Source organism: Engystomops pustulosus, chromosome 3 (genome assembly GCF_040894005.1).
Source record: "Engystomops pustulosus chromosome 3, aEngPut4.maternal, whole genome shotgun sequence".
Taxonomy (NCBI): domain Eukaryota; kingdom Metazoa; phylum Chordata; class Amphibia; order Anura; family Leptodactylidae; genus Engystomops; species Engystomops pustulosus.
The window spans coordinates 81,654,412-81,677,009 of NC_092413.1; the positions used below are offsets into that span (position 1 = coordinate 81,654,412).

At 41.7% G+C, this 22,598-nt stretch overlaps 1 protein-coding gene across 2 annotated transcripts; it reads right to left on the minus strand.

Annotated features, from left to right (window-relative positions):
• Positions 1-254: 254 nt before the first annotated feature.
• On the minus strand, positions 255-22,393 carry BCL2L11 (BCL2 like 11). Of its 2 annotated transcripts, none has more exons than XM_072141225.1 (4): positions 22,269-22,393; positions 13,499-13,895; positions 9,431-9,534; positions 255-6,270 (listed from the first exon to the last, which is right to left on the minus strand). In XM_072141225.1, the coding sequence occupies exons 1-4, from the start codon at positions 22,299-22,301 to the stop codon at positions 6,175-6,177; spliced, it is 630 nt and encodes a 209-aa protein (XP_071997326.1). In that variant the 5' UTR covers positions 22,302-22,393; the 3' UTR covers positions 255-6,174. The 2 variants fall into 2 exon arrangements, with proteins under 2 accessions (XP_071997326.1, XP_071997327.1); XM_072141226.1 differs by lacking the exon at positions 22,269-22,393 and adding an exon at positions 15,449-15,638.
• Between the last annotated feature and the right edge of the window lie 205 nt (positions 22,394-22,598).

The window sequence follows — 22,598 nt, forward strand, 5'->3', positions numbered from 1 at the left end:
TGAAAGTGCCTTGCCACACTGCCATGTCCTTCAATGTCATGAAGTTTCAGGAATGTTTTGATGGAAACATTAGTACACATTGGCCTTAGCCTGCAATTCCCCAAACTTGGAGGAGCTAATGCCAATATCTCAGGTACAACAATACCCCACCAGTCGTGCTGAGCCAGATCTTTAGATGTGTGACTGGTCTTTTCAATATACTGTACATGAACATGTAGAAAAGGAAATAAATGCACAACAATTATGCAAGTCCAAACATTTATTTATATAAAAATTCATTGACAAAGCTTTAAAAATATCTGCATTATTTACAGCCATATTGCACAAGAAAAGTGGCAATTACCCTGTCCAAAGTAATCAGTGCAAAACACAATTAACCAGGGACAATTGCATGACATTAAATGCTACATATACGCTGGGTCCTATGTAAAAGACATTAGTGATAATTCAGAACAAGGCTCTCTGAAATCGTGTCCTAAACATATTGGGAAGGGAGAAATCATGGAGATACAGTTGAAGGGAATCACCCCACAGTGTTGGGGAAGTCCTTATAGGATTTCTTTAAACTATCGGCGGGGGAGGAGGGATTTAAGCTATATACTTCCATGTAATAAATGCAGCTAGAAAGACAATTTATTTCTGGTCGACAACTGTGGTTTTTAATGCTGTAGAAGTTAACCCCCAAATACCATAAAGAGGGACAATGTCTCATGATAGACGACTTAAGTGCCAGGACAAATGTATTCTTCCTTACGCATCCTAGAGGTAAACAGGCTGTAACGAATAGAAGGGTAGACTTATAGACCCAGCACGTAGGTGGCTCAGAGAGCCATTGTCACAACATGCAATGGAAAGCCGACATGATTACAACCCTACTCCTCCTATCGTCCTGCCTCTCTGCTAGCAAAGGGGGGGATTAGAAAGAAAAACAAACAAACTGGTTGTACATCCCTCCATATTCCAATAACTGAGCAAGGCTTGGGATCTGCTCCCGATTCTAAGAAGTCATCCTTCCAGCCTAGCTAGAATTTAGGATCTCAGAAACCACAGGGAACATCACCTAATCTTCCATTGTTATTTGGGCATTACATTTTTGTGTAATATAAAAGTGCTGCTAAATTCTATAACACTGGTGAGTAGATAAAATAGGATTATGAAAATACTGATACCTTGTTGCATAAATAAGGCCAATTTCTCACTGTGTACAGTAGAGCTTTTAGAGAATGTCACAATAAAAAGCCCTGAAGTACAATATTGTGTAGACAGCTAGAGATCCACGTATCTGAACAATGTCATGATCATCCCTGCGCTAAGCTGGACCGTGGTCACACAGTACAGGGACAATAATAGTTTCCACCATCAGCAATATAGTAGTTCTTGGGACAGATTCCTTATGGACAGCAGAACAGATCAAGTCCAACAGAGGTGAAAGCCAGTACGGGCAATCCCCAGGTTACGTACAAGATAGGTTCCTTGGGGTTGTACTTAAGTTGAATTTGTATGCAAGTCGGAACTGTATATTTTATAATTGTTGATCCAGACAAAAATTTTGACCCAGTGACAATTGGATTTTCAAAAATTTTTGCTGTAATGGGACCTAGGATTATCAATAAAACTGCATTACAGACACTTTACAGCTGATCATTGTAGTCTGGGACTAAACCATTCAGAGAGCTTCACCAGAGGTCAAAGAGGTCCGTCTGTAACTAGGGGTCGCCTAAGTCGGGTGTCCTTAAGTAGGGGACCGCCTTTATTGCATTATAGTTATGATGGGGAAATTTTTCAAAATGTTGAGGACTATAATCTAAAGAACAGGGACATTTTGTCTATGCCTAGGCCTCAGTGATAAATTCATGATGTTTTAACATATACTAAACCTTTATTTAAACATAAAATAAAAAGTGCAAATAAAATCTTAAGTAGTCAGGACTGAAATCAACAATTCACAACACTTGGAAGAAGGAAGAATGGTCTTGGAGTGATAAAGAAAACTGCAGGATTAGAGGAAGCCAGTAATATGGTAGTGCAAATAAGGTCTATGCCAGAGAAGAGCAACTTTGGGTAAAACAATCCTGTGGCCCTAGGGTGGTACTTACTCCAGCACTGCTTCCATGTAATAAATGGAGGACCCCGCAGATCAGCCCCTTACATGGATGAAGCTGCCCAAAACCCATAAAAACATTTACTTTATAAATTATACTCTTTATGGCAAAAGTGCAATGAGCAAAAAAAAAAAAAAAAAATATAATAGTATAGAAAGAAGAAGTATAGAAAGTTGTGACGAAGGCGAGAAGACAGCTAGTGCTCAGTGATGGAGTAAAAGTCAGTATAAGACAGCAGTACATCCAGATTGAACAATTACTAAAGAAGCCAAAACACAAAAAAAAAAAAAAACTCTGAAAATTAAATAATGTGGATGACATAAATACACAAGTTAAAAAAAGGTACAAGAAAGTAAATGTAATTACAGGAAATCTACAGTATGTACATGTCAGAAAAAACGGTCCGGTGACAGTAACTTGTATCGGTCTCAGGTAAAAGAACCACAACATTTTACTTATTGTTACATTTCACGTCAAGTGAATAATAGGGATACAAGGAGGGGCAAAGCCACCATGTAATCCTACAAGACACTCATGGCCTCTACATCTCCAGCATCATGGGAAGGGATGAAATTCACAAACTGAAGCATCTAATGCCATACAATATAGTCAGTATACTCATCTCAAAATGGAACACCCCTCCCCCCCTTTAGGTAAAAGTGAACACAAGACCATGGCTCAGGTTCATCTAGAACTATATACACTATATACAGTAATACATTTTATAGGTATCGGAAAACACCTCAGAAATCACAGGCTATGTTTACTTTCCCCGGAAAATGGGAAAAACTTACTTGTAGAACGAACTATACATTATGCAAAGAAGAAAACAAAGCTTTGCAAGAACATGGAAACCCATCTCAGTTCTGACAGATCCACTATTCTCAATGTCCTCCAACTGCATGAAGTGGGAAGTACAACCATAATATCTGATATGTACAGATTACATTATTATCTTTGTAATATGGCGCACCATGTACATTGCTGCCCACATACAAATCATTGGCATGTTTTCATCCAAACCAATCACGTTTTAATGGATAAATCTAACAGTCTTGGCAATATATAACATAACCGCTAGAACCTGTGCCACCATGTAGGACAATATCACATCTCCGCACAGCACACAACACTGGATAATGTCTACACAACCATACAATACCATCTTATCTAATCCTTCACTGCTGCAATATACAACTAAAGGAGGCTGCGTAGAGCCCTTCCAGATGCCTTTACCTCACTTAAGAAACTGAAACAAATGAAATGCAGGGTATGTACTAAAACATGTGGCTTAATATGGCTGCCTGGAATGGAGGTAACAGGGTTCTTGGCACTTCATTGTGTAAGGCACTCGAAAAAGTATATTGAAACGAAATAAAGGGATAGCATGGAGTGCTGTACAACATGTGCAATACACCTGGCCCGACAAGACTGCTGTATAGCCATAATGAGTAATGACCTCAGCAAAAACCAAGATAACAGGACTCCCGAGACCTGTCCAACCTAGTATACTAGATGCATAAATGTCTAAAATAGAAAATAGCACAACACAAGTGCCCTGGGAGTCTGAATCCCCAGTCACATGAGGTAATGCACAACCTCAAAAATATCTTTGGTTAGAACCAGGTTTTACAAAAGGCACATGGGACTATAAAAGGCATGGAAATTTAATAAAAATAAAGATGGTCTATAATGGACCAAACAAAACATCCAAAAACAACCTGTCACCATTCCTGTGCCATCCACAACTAGCCAAACTTTTACAAACTTGGCCCATGTAGAGGTGACAAGACACAATCCATCATCTTAGGAGAAAAAGTGCAAGCTACAGGGATAAAACGCATCAACCTGAAGACAGCCGTCAGTCCTTATGTCACTGCATCTTTCCACAGACTATTCAGCCGCAGGAAGAGGACGGCCAAGGAAGCCAAGATCTAGGGTCAGAAGGCATATGACTTCTACACAACCAGAGCATGGCTGTGGCTCCAAGAAAACCAGTCAAACTTATTCATGACATTGCAGCCGATGGCCTGGAGTCTTGATAAACAGACATGGTGAGACGGCACCAATCTGAAACCCTTAGCCGAGAACCAGGGAGGCAAGGTTATGGCATCAGCAGGGCAAAGTCAATTCCACATGAAGTGGCAGACTACTGCCCAAGGTTTTAGTAGTTGATGGGGATTGCAGGCCCCCTGAACCTGCTACTTACAAATATTCTGATATTTTACTAGTCTAAAATCTAGTCTTCTAACACTTCAAACTTAAAGGGGTTTTCCCACCAAACAAGTAACTTGCTGGTTGGTGGGGGTCTCCACAGATCACCAAGGGTTGCAGTCAGATCCTCATCACTCCCAAAGATGAATGGAGCCGCACACTTCGTTCTGCTCCATTAATCTCAACTTTTTTCTTTAAAAAGTCATTCGCCACTTCCGTCCATTAAATCAATGAATGAATGAATTGGTGCTGAAGGAGAAGTATAAAACATAGTTCACTGTAGAGAAATCTAAAGCAATTCCATTGGAGATTTAAAATACTGATCACTGTTTCAGTAAAAAGCACGAAATGTGTTCTGGCAAACTTCCCACGGGTTGCAGCGCAAAGTGGGAATTGCCTAAGTTGTACTATTACAACTGAAGGGAAACACTAGGCCTGCCGTCATATGCCTTGTAAGAAAAAGTGTGCTTGTGCATGAGTACTGTGCTTGTGCAAGATCTCCATCCTCGCTCTTGTAGCATTACCAGTAATGGATCAAGGCTTGTAACAGCAGAGCTTTTAACATTTGAGCTTTGGCATGTGAAATATGGATAGGTAAGAAAAACTACTTCTAAACATTTACAAAATGCATTTAGACAGATGGAAAAAAAGGAAAGGAATGCGTACTCATCTAGTAACAACCTCATACATTCACCCATCAATATAATAGGATATCAGAGACTAACCTCAGAATATGGTAGTGCAAGACCAGATATTGAACTGTGTACATTAAGCACCACTAAAACTAAAATACATGTCGCAGCGAGTCAAAGCACTTCCGTATATGTGGTTTAGGATCACATGAAGTAGCACTGGTTAACATGACCCATCATTTCCCAACGCTACAGAGTGGTTTACAGGTTAAGCCTGTCATGATAATCATTGCTACATCTGAACCATAAGGGCTAGGCGTTTTATGTTGCGCTTCAACCTCACCCAAACTGATGCCAAAAGTGCCAAGACAGAAATGTAGACTGCTCCCACTTTACCATCTATAAACAGTTATTTTTACATGTATTTTAGGTTTAGTAGTCCCCCTAGGATTCAGCTGGTCCCAATTAGAAGTTCTTTATTTTATCTTAACAGGTTTTTGCCCATACGTAATCTCTTATGTAATAAGGCAAATGACAATATTACAACCATTTTTTTGTAGTTCCAATGTGTTTTGCACTGTACGAAAAAGCTTTGGTGTAAGTAAGGCTGGCAAATTATATCTGTTATTAACTGGAAATGTTTACATTGGAAATAAAAAAAGTACATCCATCAGAAGAATGGGCACTTGCCAGGATCATTATATCCTGATTCAGAACGGAAATCCTTCCCAGAAAGAAATAAAAAGTAACAATCCTTAAAATGTCTTGTGCTAATGATGTAACTGGAAGAACGCAAGCACCAAAGACTGGCACCCAGTTATATATTGGGCTAGCCTCTCATCACATTTGCTTTATGCAGATAAGGCAGCCATGTGTATCCAAAGGCTCCATTTCCACAATATCCACTGGTCTTTGGAGATGGAAGTTTAGATAGTAGATACGGAAGTTTGAGGATTTCATTTCTTATTTACATAAAATATAAAATTTTTTACTTTTCTATAAAATTGCAAGAAGAATTAATCCAAATAAAGGTAAAAGTCCATTCTGATTCCAGCAAGTCTTATCCAAGATTTGAGTTACTCTCCTCCAACAGAGATGATTCCTGGGAGCGGAACAGAATGAGGAAGATCTAAAAAAGCTTTGTGAATGATATGGATTGCATAGTATGTGAATAGGTGCCAAGTGATGGAATCCGTCGTTCTTACTTCCAAGCTGCAAAAGTGCAGTCATTGCATTCTCCAGATGAGTCTGATGATATAATGTAGAACACGAAGGATTACTTGGCCGTGATTCCTATTCCCGTGCCGATTGTTGTGAAAAACCTATAATCAAAGAATAGAACATTACTTGTCAATTTCCTGTAAGCAAGTCAAGATATGTCAAGAATAATTTTTTGTATTACACAAAGGAAGAGAAAGATGTGTGTATATAGGACAAAAATGCTTTATTAAGTAATACAGATATTAAAAACACTAAAAAAAGCTATAAGAAGCTCTACAATACAAATCCTGTGTTTTTAATATCTGTATTACTTAATAAAGCATTTTTGTCCTATATACACACACATCTCTTTCTCTTCCTTTGTGTAATACATATGATTTTTTCGATGTGTGGACATGTTACTATACACAAATCCAGTCCTTCATTTATTTTGTAAGAATAATTTTTTGGTTATTAGCTAGGAAATGGTTAAGAGGTCTCAGAGCTAACAAAACTACAAAACAAAAAAAGTTCCCATACTCTGCTTAAAAGGGCCCAATATCCAAAAGCTGCATAAAATTTTCTGGGCTCTTGTAACCTCATTCTGCTGTAGAGATATACACTGATGTGGTGGACCCAACATTGGATACCCTGTGATAACTTTAGGAGCGTTTCTGTATTAGTTTCTGGAATCAAGCTTCTAAAGTCCTGTTTTTGTATACATATGTAAATTTTTTTATTCATTTAAAAAGCTAATATTTAATATATCCAAATTCAAGTGGTATTCCTACTTCAGCAAATGTTACCATTTTTATGATAGTTACACAATTCTCCAATATACTTTCTATAACAATTCCTAATGGTTTTCTAGACCTGTGCTTGCAGTCATTCTAAAGAAAGCTTCCAGTGGATAGAAATCTGACCATGGTCACGCAGGTGCACAGCGCGTTAGTATTAGAGAGTAATCAGAGCTGTGTATTATAATGAGCTGCTCACCTGTGTGACCATGGTCAGATTTCTATCCACTGGAAGTAAAATAGAAGCTTTCTATAGAATGACAGCAAGCAGAGATTTAGAAAACCGTGAGGAATTGATACAGAAAGTATATTGGGAAATTTTATTAGTTGTTATAATACAAACAGTAACATTAATTTGCTGTAATGGGAATACCCCCTTAAGAGTGAATGTCCATGTAGGAATGAGCGATATGAATTATAAGGCAGCATTGTGCTCTATTTGGATATAGGAAAAAAAATCTTCTATTTTCTTGCACCATAAATCTATACATATCTATACACATACATAAGGATGAAAAATTATTGACTAACTGAAATGTGCAAAAATGTTTTTTGTTTTTTTTCAGAAAGGAAATTATGTGTATGGTTGACATGAGAACATTATGAAGCAGCAAAACAGACACTTTGAAGAAAATTATCCATGTAGAGGTCTGTAGAAAAATACTGCAAACATATTATGGCCATGGAACGGTAAGACTCTTTAAAATTTAGCACATCTATACACTATGCGTTATTTTACCGCAAAGGAAAGCCTAGCAAGGTCACGATCCTAGCAGGGTTATTATTTTTGCATTGAACCTGGTTTATAGATCGGTTTCCTGAGTTGCATTGCACAAAGCTTACATTTGCACAAGTGGTATCATATGCATTCCACCTTCCCTGCAGAGTTCTCTACTTTACCTGGAGTTATTTATGGCGTCCTGAAAACCTTGCATGAATTTTTAACGCATTATGAATAACGATAAGTTTGTACATTTGTAATATTGCAAGGACTAGGAAGAGAATCTTTGTCCCATACTGATATGCCCAACGGAGGCAAAAGCAAAACTTCTGGCTTCAGCCAATATAACGGATGTCTATGGGCATGTGCGAGATATGCCTAGGGAAAGCAGTAGTGCACATGCATGATCACCACTTCACACAACATCCATTAACAACGTTTTCCCCATTTTGAGAATGAGCAACCCATGTGCCCCTTTGGGATGTTAAGTGTATAAAGCACAACGACCACACCAGGCACGTTAAGTGCATTTTGCAGGAACTTTACATATAAGATGTAGAGATATAAGGGCGAATGAAAATAAGTGTTGCGGTCTAAATGTCCGCTTTATACTCAGCAGTTTTCAGCCAATACTGGTTTTCATTTAGCAGGAATCTAAACGGGCGTCTTTCCCGCAGAAGTTGGAAATGAACCTTTTTCTTCTGCAGGAAACTTGTAGCAGGAACAGCTGCACTGAGAGCGGCACGGCACCATTCACCACTTTGTGCCAAGGACTGTAATTCAAGTCATTATTTATCCAGTCTACTTTCTGATAACTTGTGCAAAATGTCTATTTTGGCAGGTGGAAACGGTAGAGTTCCATCCTAAAAGCTTCCAGTTCTGGACTAAAAATTGTTTAGGAATTATTTTCTTCCTGTCTGGAACACAGACTACATACTCTTCTTCACCTATGCCAAAGTCATTTAAAAGGGTCCTTCTGGATCTTTAAATAAAAATCCTATAAATTACCCCACTGTTTTAGTCTACGCAATTTCCTGACCTTAAGCAATTTGTTAAAGGGGACCTGTCACCAGAAATGTGACAGGTTTCAATAATGCTATGCAGTTTTTAAAAATGCCTGTCAGCATTCTGAATCAATTCAGTACTTTATACAAGTTTAATTCACATTACCCTACTCCTTGACAGCAGCATGTGGAGATTCCCTGGAGAAGCTACAACTTGTGCTTGCCTGTGTCAGTCTCCTCTCCTCCACAGTCATCTCGTAGTAAACGCCCCCCCCCCCCCCCGGACTCACCACATACTGCTGCAGTCACTAGTAACCTAGCGATGGCACAGCAAACACTGGTGTCACAGGTTGCAGGAGGCTAGCTCTCCCACACATGGAAGCAGAAGCACTTAGCCAGCCAATATCAGTCACACAACTAGGAATCACTTTACACAGAAGTACCCAACCAGAACACTAACACTACTAGCATGAAACTGGAACCACAGACATATGACAAAAATGTAAGCAATAAATGAGGAACTGACTGCTGACCACATAATGTATACTGATTAATGGCTTTCTTCGTATGGGTCATAGGGTTTCTTCTCCTTTGTTATTGTGTCTATTATATTTACTTTCACAAGCATTTAGTCATCACTAGTGTGAACAAAGCCCATGGGATGTCACGGATGGCAGTTTTATGCTGTCTACAACCAATGTGCATGAGGAGTAGATCCATTATCCTCTTTCAACACGCCAGGAACGAACCGTGCACTTACCCCTGGATTGTACAACGCATGAAATTCATCACCAATACGGCGGAGCTCACGTGCAATCATAATTTCTGGCCGCAGTTCTTCAAAGTCATGAAGACTTCTTGCAGCTGACAAAAACAAGAGAGGTATAAGAAGGTATCTCGATACAGCAGTGAAGAGAAGAAAAAAAAAAAAAAAACAAAAAAAAGTCAAAAGATTTCTACCCACTAGAAGTAAACATAGCTTTCTATAGCAGGACAGCAGACAGATAACAAGAAAACCGATGAATTGATACAGAAAGTATATTGGCAAATTATATTACTTTTCATTACTCAAACCATACCAATCATTTGCTGAAAGGGGACAATGCTTGCAGAGCCGTTTTATCATATCTTTGTGAAGCACTACTTCATACTGAGGGGCTATTTGAGGGCAGCAAATAGATGTCAGAGCTCCACACAACTTATTACTGTTAGAGCTGTTCTGTCCATGATATCAGAAATACACTAACATTCAGTGCTGTATGTTGTGTACTTGGTGCTGGACAGCTCATCTAATAAAATCGAATGGGTTACTTGGCAATACATTTATACACAATGCTAAGCAAATATGCTGCTCCTGAACAAGGATTAGTGTGGTGTTATGCTCTTGCTCTATAGTTCATGTTAGGGCCCCACAACCACGTTTCACTGTCTGTACATATATGGGGTTAAAGTACATTGATATGTATAGTGCTTATTACTGTGGAACAAGCAGGAGAAGTCACATTTAGATGACAGTAAGCCATCATGAGACGCAGGCTTGAATATGAATGTAAATATCATGAGTAAAACCCAAGTTTGGCTGGAAGCCTTCTATCTGCAGAGACTGGACCAAAGGCCAGAGAAAGTTGGCCAGAAAAGTCCTGTCTGATACCGTGGAGGACCTGAGCTGACCAGTCTGAGGTTATATCAGGCTTCAGTATAATGTGCTCCTCTGTTACAGACAGCCAAATTTCATTCAGTTAAACACTTGTGACGCATAGTGAAACATTCTGAAAGTTGAGAAAGCAATCAACATGCAGGGAAAAGAAAGCAGAAGAAAAAACTGAAGCACAAGCCCAGCAGAGCGAGGAAACTCTTCTCCCCACCTGATAAACTCCTCGCTCGCACATCTGAAAGGAAGTTTTTGGCACCAATGTCCATATACTACAAGCAGTCAGTCACATCCCATATTGCAACAAGCCCAATCCCCAGGTATCAGGGCAGAGCAGTCATTCAGGAAATTAACCTCGTGGTTAAGTGGTTGATAGTGAAAATCAATCTGAGGCTTTCGGAAAGGACTTTCTGTGGTGCTATGAGTACAAGTACACGGGTGAGATGAGATCAAAGCAACTGCTGCAGAAACAACGCCTGTCAAGTTTTACCCGTATTCGTTATAACACAAGCTCTTGGTGTTGGACATGGCTGTGGCCACAGGTCAATCTTTACTTTATGTTAAAAGCCTGCTCCTCACTGGGAAGAGACCGTCACCAGACACATCTGGCAAGTTACAAGTAGCAAGAGCCACCATGCAAATGCTGCAGCGTTGTACAAGATTAACCCAACCATGGGAAGAACACGTGAGCGCGTACAGCCATTTCTCCATTCACTGCAGCAACAGTTAGTTGGGGTCAGATCAGGCCCCACCAGGAGGACCGGACCATGAAGTTATTAATATTCTATGAAAAGCTATAATACTGAAGTGCAGTTATAGCAACAAGTCATCTCTAGAAATCCTGTAACAAATTTCAATCTTCACAATACATGTCCTGCTTTCTGTCCAGCCAAGGCAAGGCTAATCCTCCCCCATCCCCTCTAGGCCAGTGATGGCAAACCTTTTAGAGACCGAGTGCCCAAACTTCAACAAAGACCCGCTTATTTATCGCAAAGTGCCAACACAGAAATTTATTTTGTGATTTATACTCCCTTCTCTGTCACAGTTTTCATTGATACCTGCACCCTGAGGACACCAATAAAGCAGAAAATAGTCCCAGGTCGAGCTGTCACTTTAATATACCTCTGTGAACAGCAAGTCCTGGGCTGTCTGGGACTGCAGGAAGATACCTGGAGTCATCTCTGGTGATAGCCTGAGTGCCCACAGAAAGGGCTCCGAGTGCCACCTCTGGCACCAGTGCCATAGGTTAGCCATCACTGCTCTAGGCCATACTTGGTAGAGGGCAGGCCATATGGGATCTGGGCAGAGCAGCCAAGTGCATAGTTAGCAGGGAAATTCAAGTAAGTCTACTCAAGTGCATTTCCCTGGCATCGGTGCACAACAGGAGCTGTAAAGGTTTTCTTTCCTCATTGCACGTGTGCGTGACAAGCCTGGGCAGACAAATTCAGGGACCTCGCTGAGAAACAGCTGCTGGAAAAGGAATACCACATGTAATAAATCTTCCTGAGTAGCTGCCAGCAGCTGTAAGCCAGCCCCAGCCCTCTCCTCACTAACAAAATCTCCAGCTCAGATTTTGTGGGCAAAAGAGCCATCAGTGAATTCAGCAAGACTAGGAGATCAGAGACTTGTGGACATGCAGCAATGATGTGTCTCTTTCCCCAGCTCTCTGTGGCTTCTTACAATATCCACAACTTCTACAAATGGTGATTCCCTTTAATCCAGGAGATTCTTTGAGCACAAACTCAAATGTCTCTCAAACACTGCGCAGCAATCTTCTCTCTAATACGAGAGGTATATTGCTTTTATGGGGAGTTGGTTTCCAGGCTTGGTTCAAAGAATACCCTCAAATGCACCATATAGTGGAGGGTTTATGTAAAGGGGCATGTGAGGTCACAGGAGTCCAGGGAGCAGCAGAAACTTCATGTACACAGACATCACAAACAGCACTTCATGTACACAGACATCGCAAACAAGCCAGGTTCTGATCAATTCTGAAATGTCTATAACAAACTCCTACAAGAAGGCTGTTCCTTATGAAACTATATATAGGACAACCATCATGGCTGCATTAGTCACACTTCATATTAACAGATCAGGCAGTGTATTCCTTAATGAAATGGCAGGAACACACAATATACAACTGTTGATGACTTGGCCCTACATATATACACATCATCATTGTTAAATTACCATTCTTAATCCCATTAGCCCCAAGATTATACAGAGGGCTTCAGCGTTAAACTATTGCCAAGCCAAAAACCAGAATACACCACATTTAAGATAAACCGCCCCTTGGGTTTCAAGGGGTCAGCCACTGTACCTCATGTGTTTTGTAATTTGTTTAAGAGAGTAGGCAGGAATATTAGGCCATTTACCAATAGACATCTATTAAAAGTTCAGCACTTTCTTGATATGTGAAGTGAAGCCTCCTGTCTTACCTCATCAGCCAGACATTCCTGTCCACAATGTGGCCACAGATGGAGGGTCACGTGATCTCTAACTGTCCATGAACAATCGCCCTGCCAGGACCCTAGGATAGGATTCAGGAATATAAGATCAAGGGCCTGGTAGAGCAATTCCTAATAGACAGAGATCACATGAGCCTCCATATGTAGCTACTTTACATATCAAGAAAGCAGTTCAGAACATTTAATAAAAGTGATCTTTAGGCAAAAAGATTTAAATCTAGAACCAAATGTGGCATGCCTCATGCCATAGATTTAACCATGAGGGCATGTATACACAAGATTTAACCCAACAATCATTTTCCAATTTTCTAAAACTGTTATGTGAAGTTCTCTCTTTAATAAAGGAGGTAGCACATCAAATTTATAATTCAGCACCACCACAGGGTCTTTTGACCTCTTTCACACTAGAAAATGTTATGTTAATCCATAGATAAACCTGACTGATCTACCAAAGTGTCAACCACAAACCACACTGCTTATATTGTAAGCATGTCTTCTGCAACAAGGATCTTATTAAGATGGCACACAGTGTTCACAACTGTACAGCCCAAAGCACATTGGCAAAGCCTACAACCAAAGAAAAACCACATAGTCTACAAGTGTAAAGTGCACATATTGTGACAAAATATAGAGCTAGCAATGACATTAATCATATGCATTAGTAAATAATTGCTTCATAAGACCATGTCAGTAAATCCATCTTACTTACCCATGACGGAGAGATAGTGGTTAAACGCTTGACACGGAGGGCTTGGTGTTTGAGTGGCTTTATCACAATACACAGGAGCAGGACTCACTTCAAATGAAAAATATCCACTGGAGGTTTTGGAGACAAGAGAGGATCCTCTTACTAACATACAATGTGGGGATCTGTTGGCAAATGAACTTGGGCTATACGGTGATAAGCTAGGACCCCTAGGAGTACTGGTGGGGCAACGGCCTCCCTCATCAGAATGGGGGCTTTGGAAAGGGCTGACAAGGGACGTGGGAGCCCCTGTTCTCAGGGGTCTATGTGGAGTGGCTGTGTTTGCTGCTTGTATCTGGTCTCCTCCACTGCACCCCGGATTTAACAATGGTGGTTGTTTGGCCATTTGGTCTTCTGGTTTCTGTGGAATTGAAGTAAAATTGTAGTCAGACATTACAATTTACAGGCTTTGTAAGTAAGTGCAGTACAAGAATTAGTAAATTCCAAATACTGTCAATCCTGATCCACAAGGACATCTCAGACTTTGCCATGTAAGGACTAAATATAAAATCTTATATCTGAATATGTGGAATTTAATGTCATGATCTGGTAAAATTGAAGTAAACCATTTTAAAAGATCTAAAAAAAAAAACTACAAGTGTTAAAATAGCATTCCTACCTAGTCTGTGTGCACACAGATACAGTAACCCACAGTATAGGATCTTTGTTATTATACATGAGCACATAGCATCTCTAACACTAGGGTAATTGACCTGTAGGACTCAGGAAATATATCCACCAGCACAGAGGTCCATGGCACCTTCCTTTACATTTCCTGTCCCATATAACATCCTGATCCATGTATTTACACCATAAATGATGAACTGCTGTCAGGGATTCCACCTTTCGGTAAGCTTTAAACATTGACTTCACTTTCCTAGACACATTTTTAGTTAACTGAAAGTAAAGTATTAACACAATCCTGCCCCAAGTGAGAGTCCCTGCCCTCGATCAGCACTGGGCAGAATACCAAGACTCCCAGCCAATATAAACTTCTTATAGAGCTCAAGACAGGACACATCTTCCAAACATCTACTCCTCAAATACTAGACAAGACATACTGGCAGTGTACACTCCCAGAGAATACACTTCCCAAAGGCCAACAAACTTTTTAGAAAACTATTGGGAAGGCTTTTTGCTCTTATTGTGGGACGAGGGATGTGGTTTATTCCCACTGAACTGCCTTTATGCTATAGACCCCTATATAGATGTATAAGGCGGCAATATTGGTGGTGAAACCAAAAACATCCAAAACACAGAATATATAATAGTAAATACAGCGGGATATAAGTCATGCCTATGTGTACTGGACACAGATCTATGGGAAATTAAATGCCAAGGGTGGCAGAAAGACACAGGAGGCACACGGCTGGGGCTGCAGTGATTCTCTGGCAGGCGGCCTCCCTGTCCCAGCCCTATTGTTCTCACAGTGTAAAAGTGCTGAGCGAAGCAAGTCTGGGAGAGCTCTAGCACAGAGCGGAGCTGTAGTAAGTGCGTCACAATAGGCTTGTATTATGGTGGAGGAGCTCACTTCTCATTTCCCTGTGGGGGGAGGGGAGAATTCACCTTTCTCCTGACAACACACAGAGCTTGTATCGCCCCCACCACTGTGGCTGTGCTCATGATGTATACCTGCTGCTGCCCCCATATATATGCCTCCAGCACCGCACTGTGCCGGCACACAGCCCGCTCCCCGGTACTGGAGAAGCAATGCCCGCTCCGTCAGGTGAGCTCAGACTGCTCCGCCTATGATGAGACCACAAGTCCCGGGCAGCAGGAGATCCCGCACAGAGGAGAAGAGAGCGGCGGCTGCTCGTGTCCTGACGCCGGGGTCACGGTGATGTCCGGGGACACGGCGCAGCTGTAGAACACCGCTATGCGCTGCCTGAATAACACACAACCGGCTCCACTTACATTACAGGCCGGGAGTCATGGCCGCACAACTCTTGCTGACTGAATATGCGCAGGACAGGAGCAGAGGAGGCAGCCTCATCCAGTCCAAGGTTCGGTGCGGAGCTCCAGTGACACAGTCCCCTCCGAGCTCTTCTGACACGGTTCTGATGTTGCTGTACAGAATTCAGTCTCGTTTACATTGTGACGTCACCTAGCTCCGCCCTTCAAACGCCATTTGCCAGACCCCGTGATTGATGCACTTACCAGCGAATAGCTGACAAGGCCGCGCCTACTCGCCGGGGAACCCCCTCCTCTCCTCCCCATGCGTCAAGAACACCGAAGCCCCGCCCTAGCACGGCGCAGCACTGTTTACATGCCCCCTCCTCGCTCCCTCCACTGTTGTCTGGAAGGAGGGGAGGTTCACGCCTGTACTCGTGCGGGTTGGTCACGTGCTTCTTGGCGCCAACTCTCCCGGCACCTCTTCCGTGCCGGATCCCTCGGGCTGCGGTAACCTGGAGTGACCGGGTAACCTCGTCCTCACCGTAGATCTCACGAGGCGCAACCACTCACTTGCAGATAGAGCCGCGGCGGGTGACGCAATTAATGTAAATGCAGGGAACAATATACCACTAGAGCAGTGTTTATATACAGTCCGCGAGCGCCTCCATGACTTGCCCATAGACATAGGATCGTACGAGGCCTCAGGTGGTGGAGGAAGAGCGCTCCTTGTGGCCGCACCAGGCAACAACACGTGCAGGGGCAGTAACCGGCCGGGGATGCAGCCGAGTACATGACCCCTGCAGCCGGTGTCATAACTAATAGCTATAATGAAAGGGAACGGAAGATAAGCCCAGCGCTATGGCCGTGTTTACATAAATGCAATGTAACAACTTGGGATATTTATTATGCTGCCTACAACAGAATACGTAATTTACAAATAAAACTGCGTTTTTTATGACTAGTTATAAAAGCGGTGTGAACAGAGGACGTAACAATTTGGTCCCAGTTTCTTAAAATAATAATGCTTTATTTATATAGTGCACACAGTTTACCAAATTGGTCTGTGTCCCCATGGGGCTCACAATCTAAACAACCTACCAGTATGTTTTGGAGTGTGGGAGGAATCCGGAGTACCTGGAGAAAACCCACCTAAACACGGAGAGAACATACAAACTTTGCAGATGTTGACCTGGGTGGGAATCAAACCCAGGACCCCAGCGCTGCAAGGCTTTTTCATACTTTGGTGTATGGAGCTGTGAGTGGTGTCATTTTTTGCCACTTTTGACGAAGTTTTCAATGGTTCTATTTTTCGGACTGATCACTTTTTATAGAATTTAAATTTTTTTCAAAATGACAAAAATGTGCGATTTTATGGTGCTATTTTCCATTACAGTGAAAACCCGTTATTATATTTTGATTGGGCATTTTCGGATACGCGATACCCAACTTGTATTTTTTTTAACTTTTTTTACTATTTTTCAGACCCCTTAGGGTACTTTACCCCTAGGTTGTCTGATTGATTCTACCATTTCTGGGGATTTTCCTCTTCATTCATTACAGTATGCAAATCGCACATTGTAATCAATGGGTTAAAATGAGACAGCCTCGGGTCTTTGGAAGACATGAGGCTGTCATGACAATTGTTCGCTACTCCCCGATGACGTAAAGAGGAGTGACATTAGTCACCAAGATACGCCATCTTTTTGAATGTGCCGGCATCTTTGCCAGCAGCGCTGTACAGGATAACACCCGTGATCGGTAAGTCTTGGCTGCAATATGCAGCAAAGACTTACCGGCTATGGAGAGGGCTCAGCCCGTGAGCCTTCTCCATGCACCTGCAGCCGACCTGTGACGTTCTATTACATCACGGGTCGTTAAAGGGTTAATGTGCCGTATATGAGACATATTTGTTTATAGTCTTTGGATGTTTGAGTACTCTTACGTGTGCTGTGAAAAACCGCCTATATATGGAGAATTTGTCTGCTCATTCCTCCAAAGTTATGTAGGACACAAAAGATCGGTATCAACCAATGCTAATATAAATGTACTTTTTATAATTGCGTATGATCTGAAAGAGCCTTACATAGGTTAAAAAGTTTGACTGATCCATGGAAGGACAAACCAGCTGCCCAATCAAGCTAGGGCTACGCCTGGGATACATAATGCTAGAAATAATCTTTTACCTTCCATAGGGGTGAATCCCCAATAGGGCATGCATCACTCCATATGCCTGAAATGGTGGTTTGTATCTCCATAAGGTGTTTATTTCTCTTACTGAACTATGCACATGGCAAGTAGTGAGAACAGTTCCCCACAGTATACTGACAAGGACACTGCCTATAGTTGGGTGCATGTTTGTTCTGGACAAACCAGTAAGCCCATAGTCTAGGGCAGTGATGGCGAACCTTTTTGAGACCGAGTGCCCAAACTACAACCATATGTATATAGAAAGTGCCAACGTGGCAATTTAACCAGTAACATGTTACTACCTGTTTTGTCACGGTTTTTTATTGTAGTTGAAGGAAAAAGGAGAAATTCAGATTATCATTGTAGCTTCCTTCCAGGGTACCCTGAAGAGAAAGAATTGTGGTGCCCATAGCAGGAGCTCCAATGATAACGCAGCCTTGTCTTCACCTCCTTGCTCCTCCTGTAGTCCTGGGCAGCCAACTATGTGTAGCTTTAAAATAGCCCTGATCACAGCACAACCTGGGTGGCAAGGGACTGCAGGAGGGGAATTTGAGTCCTGTCTGGAAACTCTCTGCAGGGGTGATGGCCTGGGTGCTTGCTGAGATTGCCACCTCTGGCACCCGTGCCATAGGTTCACCACCACTGGTCTAGGGGATAGAGGCTCTCTATGGCAGGGTAGAGACTGGAGGTTCTGAGTTCAAATCCTTGGCTGGGTAGGATTACTGGTTAGACCATTATCACTGGGCTTCTCTGAAGTAAGACATCAATATAGAGATAGCATTAAAGGCTTTTCTAAACTGAAAACTTAATTGTACACACCTTAGGCTAAGTTCACACTACAGTGCACACCTCCATTTAAAAAAAAGTTTTGAATTTAAGTATTCTTTGATGTTAAATACTTTTGAGTTAAAAATATACAAATTTGCTTAACCCCTTAATGACCGCCGTATCGGCTTTTTATGGCGGTCATTAAGGGTACTTCTTCTGACGCGTACGCCTTTACGGCGGCACGTCAGAAGAAGATTTCGGGACACACCGGGTCTCGCTGGTGCCGGTGTCGGGCTGTGATCTTACAGCCCAGACCGGCACTAACACCCGGGATCGGGTGTGCTTACCGGGGGATCCGATCCCTCCTGCCGCAGCCCCGGGTTCCGACGAGTGACCCGGGGCTTCCTGCTCCTCTTCTCGCTGGGTTCTGCCTTCCTGCCTATTGCAGTGTAAAGGCTTGAGCAAGCGATCAGACGATCGCTTGTTCAAGCCAAGAAGTAGAAAATGTAAAAAAAAAAAAAAAAGATGAAATCATTTCATTATAATTAAATAAATTAAATAAAAGTCCCATAATCTCCCCAGTTACACCTGAAATGCAAATTAAGTATATAAAACACAAAAACACGTACATATTTTGTATCACCGCGTCCGTATCAATCTGTACAATAAATCTAAATCAATATTGAACCCGCTCGGTGAACGACGTAAAAAAAAAAACTCGAAAAACTTGCCGTAATATACAATTTTTCATCAAACACCATCACATAAAAAGTTCTAAAAAGTGATCAAAAAAAGTTACATTCCCTAATATGATACGACTGAAAAGAACAACTCTTTTCGCAAAAAATAAGCCCTCAACTAGGTCTGACAACAGAAAAATACAGGCCCTAAAAAGTTGTCAATAGTAAAAACAATGCGATTTTCTCCAATATTGGTTTTGCTCAGTAAAATTTAGGAAAGATAAGAAAAACGATATAAATGAGGTATCACCGCAATCGTAGTGAACCAGAGAATAAAGATAAAATATTATTTTTATGTTACGGTGAGCGGGGGGAAAAAAATGCTAAAAATCCAAAATAAAAATTGATGATATTGTTTGTGTCCACCTTGAAATAGTTAATAAAATCGCATGAATAAGCTATAGACCCCCAAAATGAATTATCTACATTGTATCCCATCCCGTAAAAATAAGCCCTCATATGTTCGCATTACCAAAAAAAAAAAAATGTATAGGTTGTACAATGTGACAATACAAATCTGCTGTGAATGGCGCCTCCATTCATTCTGTGCCTGGCCGTGCGCCCATACAGCAGGACACCACCACATATGGGGTATCAGTACACTCAGGAGGAATTGGGCATCAAATGTTGCAGTGCGTTTCATCATTTAATTTATTCTGAAACTGTCAGTTTGGCCTAAATGAATGTATTTTCCAAAAAAATTCCATAGTTTCTAAATCACAGGTCCATATTGTTTTAACCCATGTGAAACACTTAAAGGGTTAATGGACTTAATAGAAGTTGTTTTACATACGTTGAGGGGTGAAGTTTCTATAGTGGGGTAATTTATGGGGTTTTACTATTATTTAGGCCTCTCAAAGTCACTTGGAAGATGAGTTGTCCCTCAAAATGTGAGTTTTGGCAATTTTCATGAAAATGAGAAAAATCGCACCTAAAGTTCTGCACCTCATAACATCCTAGAAAAGTGAGAGGACGCATAAAATATCATCTCAACATAAAGCAGACATTCCGTAAATGTTAATTATCAAGCTTTTTGGGTAGTTTTACTTCCTGTCTGTTAAGCAGAACATTTCAAACTTGGAAAATGAAGAATTTTTACAAACTTTTGCCAAATTTTAACAAATCGCAAAACTTATCACTTAAATTTTATAACTAACATGAAGTACAATGTGTCACGAGAAAACATTCTCAAAATCACCGGGATATGTTAAAGCGTTCCTAAGTTAGAACCAATTATCGTGAGACATGTCAGATTTGAAAAATCGAGTCTGGTCATTGAGCTGAAAACTAGTGTCGGTGATAAGGGGTTAAAGGAAACCTACCACTTGGGATAGGGCTTATAAACTGGACATGCCGTGCACCAGCTCAGGGTGAGCTGGTGCCGGCGCTTATCTCCGTTATGAGTACATAGAAGTTTTAAAGTGTTTTAACAGTTTATTAATGTTTATATCCTTACTGGCTTTCCCGCACCGGGGTCCGCGCTCGGCGCACCATGCGCGCTACCACTTCCTATTGAGATCCACGCACGGTCGCGAGCATGGTGCGCCGAGCACGGACCCCGGTGCGGGAAAGCCAGTAAGGATATAAACATTCATAAACTGTTAAAACACTTTAAAACTGTTTAAAAACATAACGGAGATAAGCGCCGGCACCAGCTCACCCTGAGCTGATGCACGGCATGTCCAGCTTATAAGCCCTTTCCCAAGTGGTAGGTTTCCTTTAAGGAATGATCCCTTTATTGGCCATCCAGAAAAAAACACCACATCAGTGCATGTACTAAAGGTCTAGCTGTAAAATTTCATATATTTTGTGGTCTTCTCTCTGTGAGATTCATTTATAACCTTTACAAGAATTTATCATGATACTCAAAATATAGCAGCATAAATAACATAGTTGATAGCAGCGATTTTGGAAAGGTTTTTAAGCTACTCCATGCATTCCCTATAGACAGTGATACAGAAAATAGGGTCTTCACTGCTTGAAAATGTACTACTTCACATACGGTACAAATCTATGTTAATAGGCAAGCAGTAGGGGCTTCTATAGTGTCCCAGGCAGCTCCTGCCGAGACCTTGTATTTTTATATGATGTGAACAGTGTTGTTGTCCGCATAGAAATCTTCTATTGAGCTAATGATTATGAAGTTTCACAAACTGCAAGAAAACAGCAAATACCAGAAGGCCGGTGACACATAAGATCAGACTTGTCCAAATCACAACGCACTATGTTGAAACTGTAAAACACAGGTTAGCTGCCACCAAATTCACAAAAATGCCTTCAACACATAACCAGAACTGTAGTCAGAAGGAAAGTCTTAAACTTTTCCTTCCCACTGGATCCACTTCTAACTTTGGTTTTAAAAACTGCAGGTGTGAACACTCCCTAAGCATGTTGGTTTACCCTACTACAGTAATTATTGATTGGAAGATCACACCTTGTAAACAAGGCAAAGTTGTAGGAATTGTAAAATTAGTAAGAAACTAAACATCGGCCTCCTGTAAAGTAAATCACAGTTTTCTGTAGTGAAGTGGTGCAGGGCTATGCCACACTACATAACATAGCCAAGGAAGCACCAGTTCTCACATCAGCTGATAACAGCAGGGAAATAGCTTTCCAGATCCGGAACCAGTTATGCACACTGTGTAACTCCTATGTACTCTATACAATGTGTGAACTGTTACTACATAGCACCATGATATCCTCCCAGACTAGTCCCTATTAACCCGGTAATCAGCATTCAGGACATGAGGTGTGATGGGTACTGCTGCAGGAAGAGGACCTACATGAACAGCATTGAGCAATGGTCTTAGTCACAGCATGGACTTAGACAAAGCAACGAAACCCAGCTCTGAGTAATCCAGAGAGAACTACTTATCTAGCATCGATATACGTAACGTCAAAAGAAAAACTTCAATAACCACGTAAAGCAGGCACCTGGCGATAGCGCACTGTATGATCACGACCTGGGTACTTAGAGAGGTGACACTGTGACTCCCTCATCTCCTCCCCGGGGCTCTGCGCCTCACTGATCGGAGCCAACTGGTGAGCGACACTTGTCAGAGCGGATGCTGTACAGTATCACATACTCTCACACACTTCTGATAATGACAGGTGTAGTCATGCTGAGTGCACCGGCCTCCACTTACCTGCTCACAGACCCCTCCATTCTGCCCAGGCATATAGTCCCCCAGAGAGCTCTGACTCCCCGACACCTCCGCTAACCTCTGGCGGCAGTGCGCACACTCCACTACGCACTACCCCCTGCGTGCTCTGTGCCGCCAAGCCCCAGCCAATCATAGCAGTCTAAAGCCGGTCGGCCGGGGAGGGGATTGGCAGATGTAAAGGGGGAGGGACCGCTGTACGTGACAGGACTGTACCTTATAACTTATGTATCAGTATGGGGGCAGCCGTGTACAGTGTGATGTGCGCATTGCCTCACCTAATATTATATACTATATGTATCAGGAGCGAGGCAG

Bases quoted from the DNA above. Each gene is read 5' to 3' on its own strand.
- BCL2L11 (XM_072141225.1), bottom strand. From the start codon at position 22,301: ATGCCTGGGCAGAATGGAGGGGTCTGTGAGCAG. The intron at 9,535-13,498 runs GTAAGTAAGATG...TGTTTTTGTCAG, and splicing joins CCACTATCTCTCCGTCATGG to CTGCAAGAAGTCTTCATGAC. The intron at 6,271-9,430 runs GTAAGTGCACGG...CTTTGATTATAG, and splicing joins ATGCGTTGTACAATCCAGGG to GTTTTTCACAACAATCGGCA.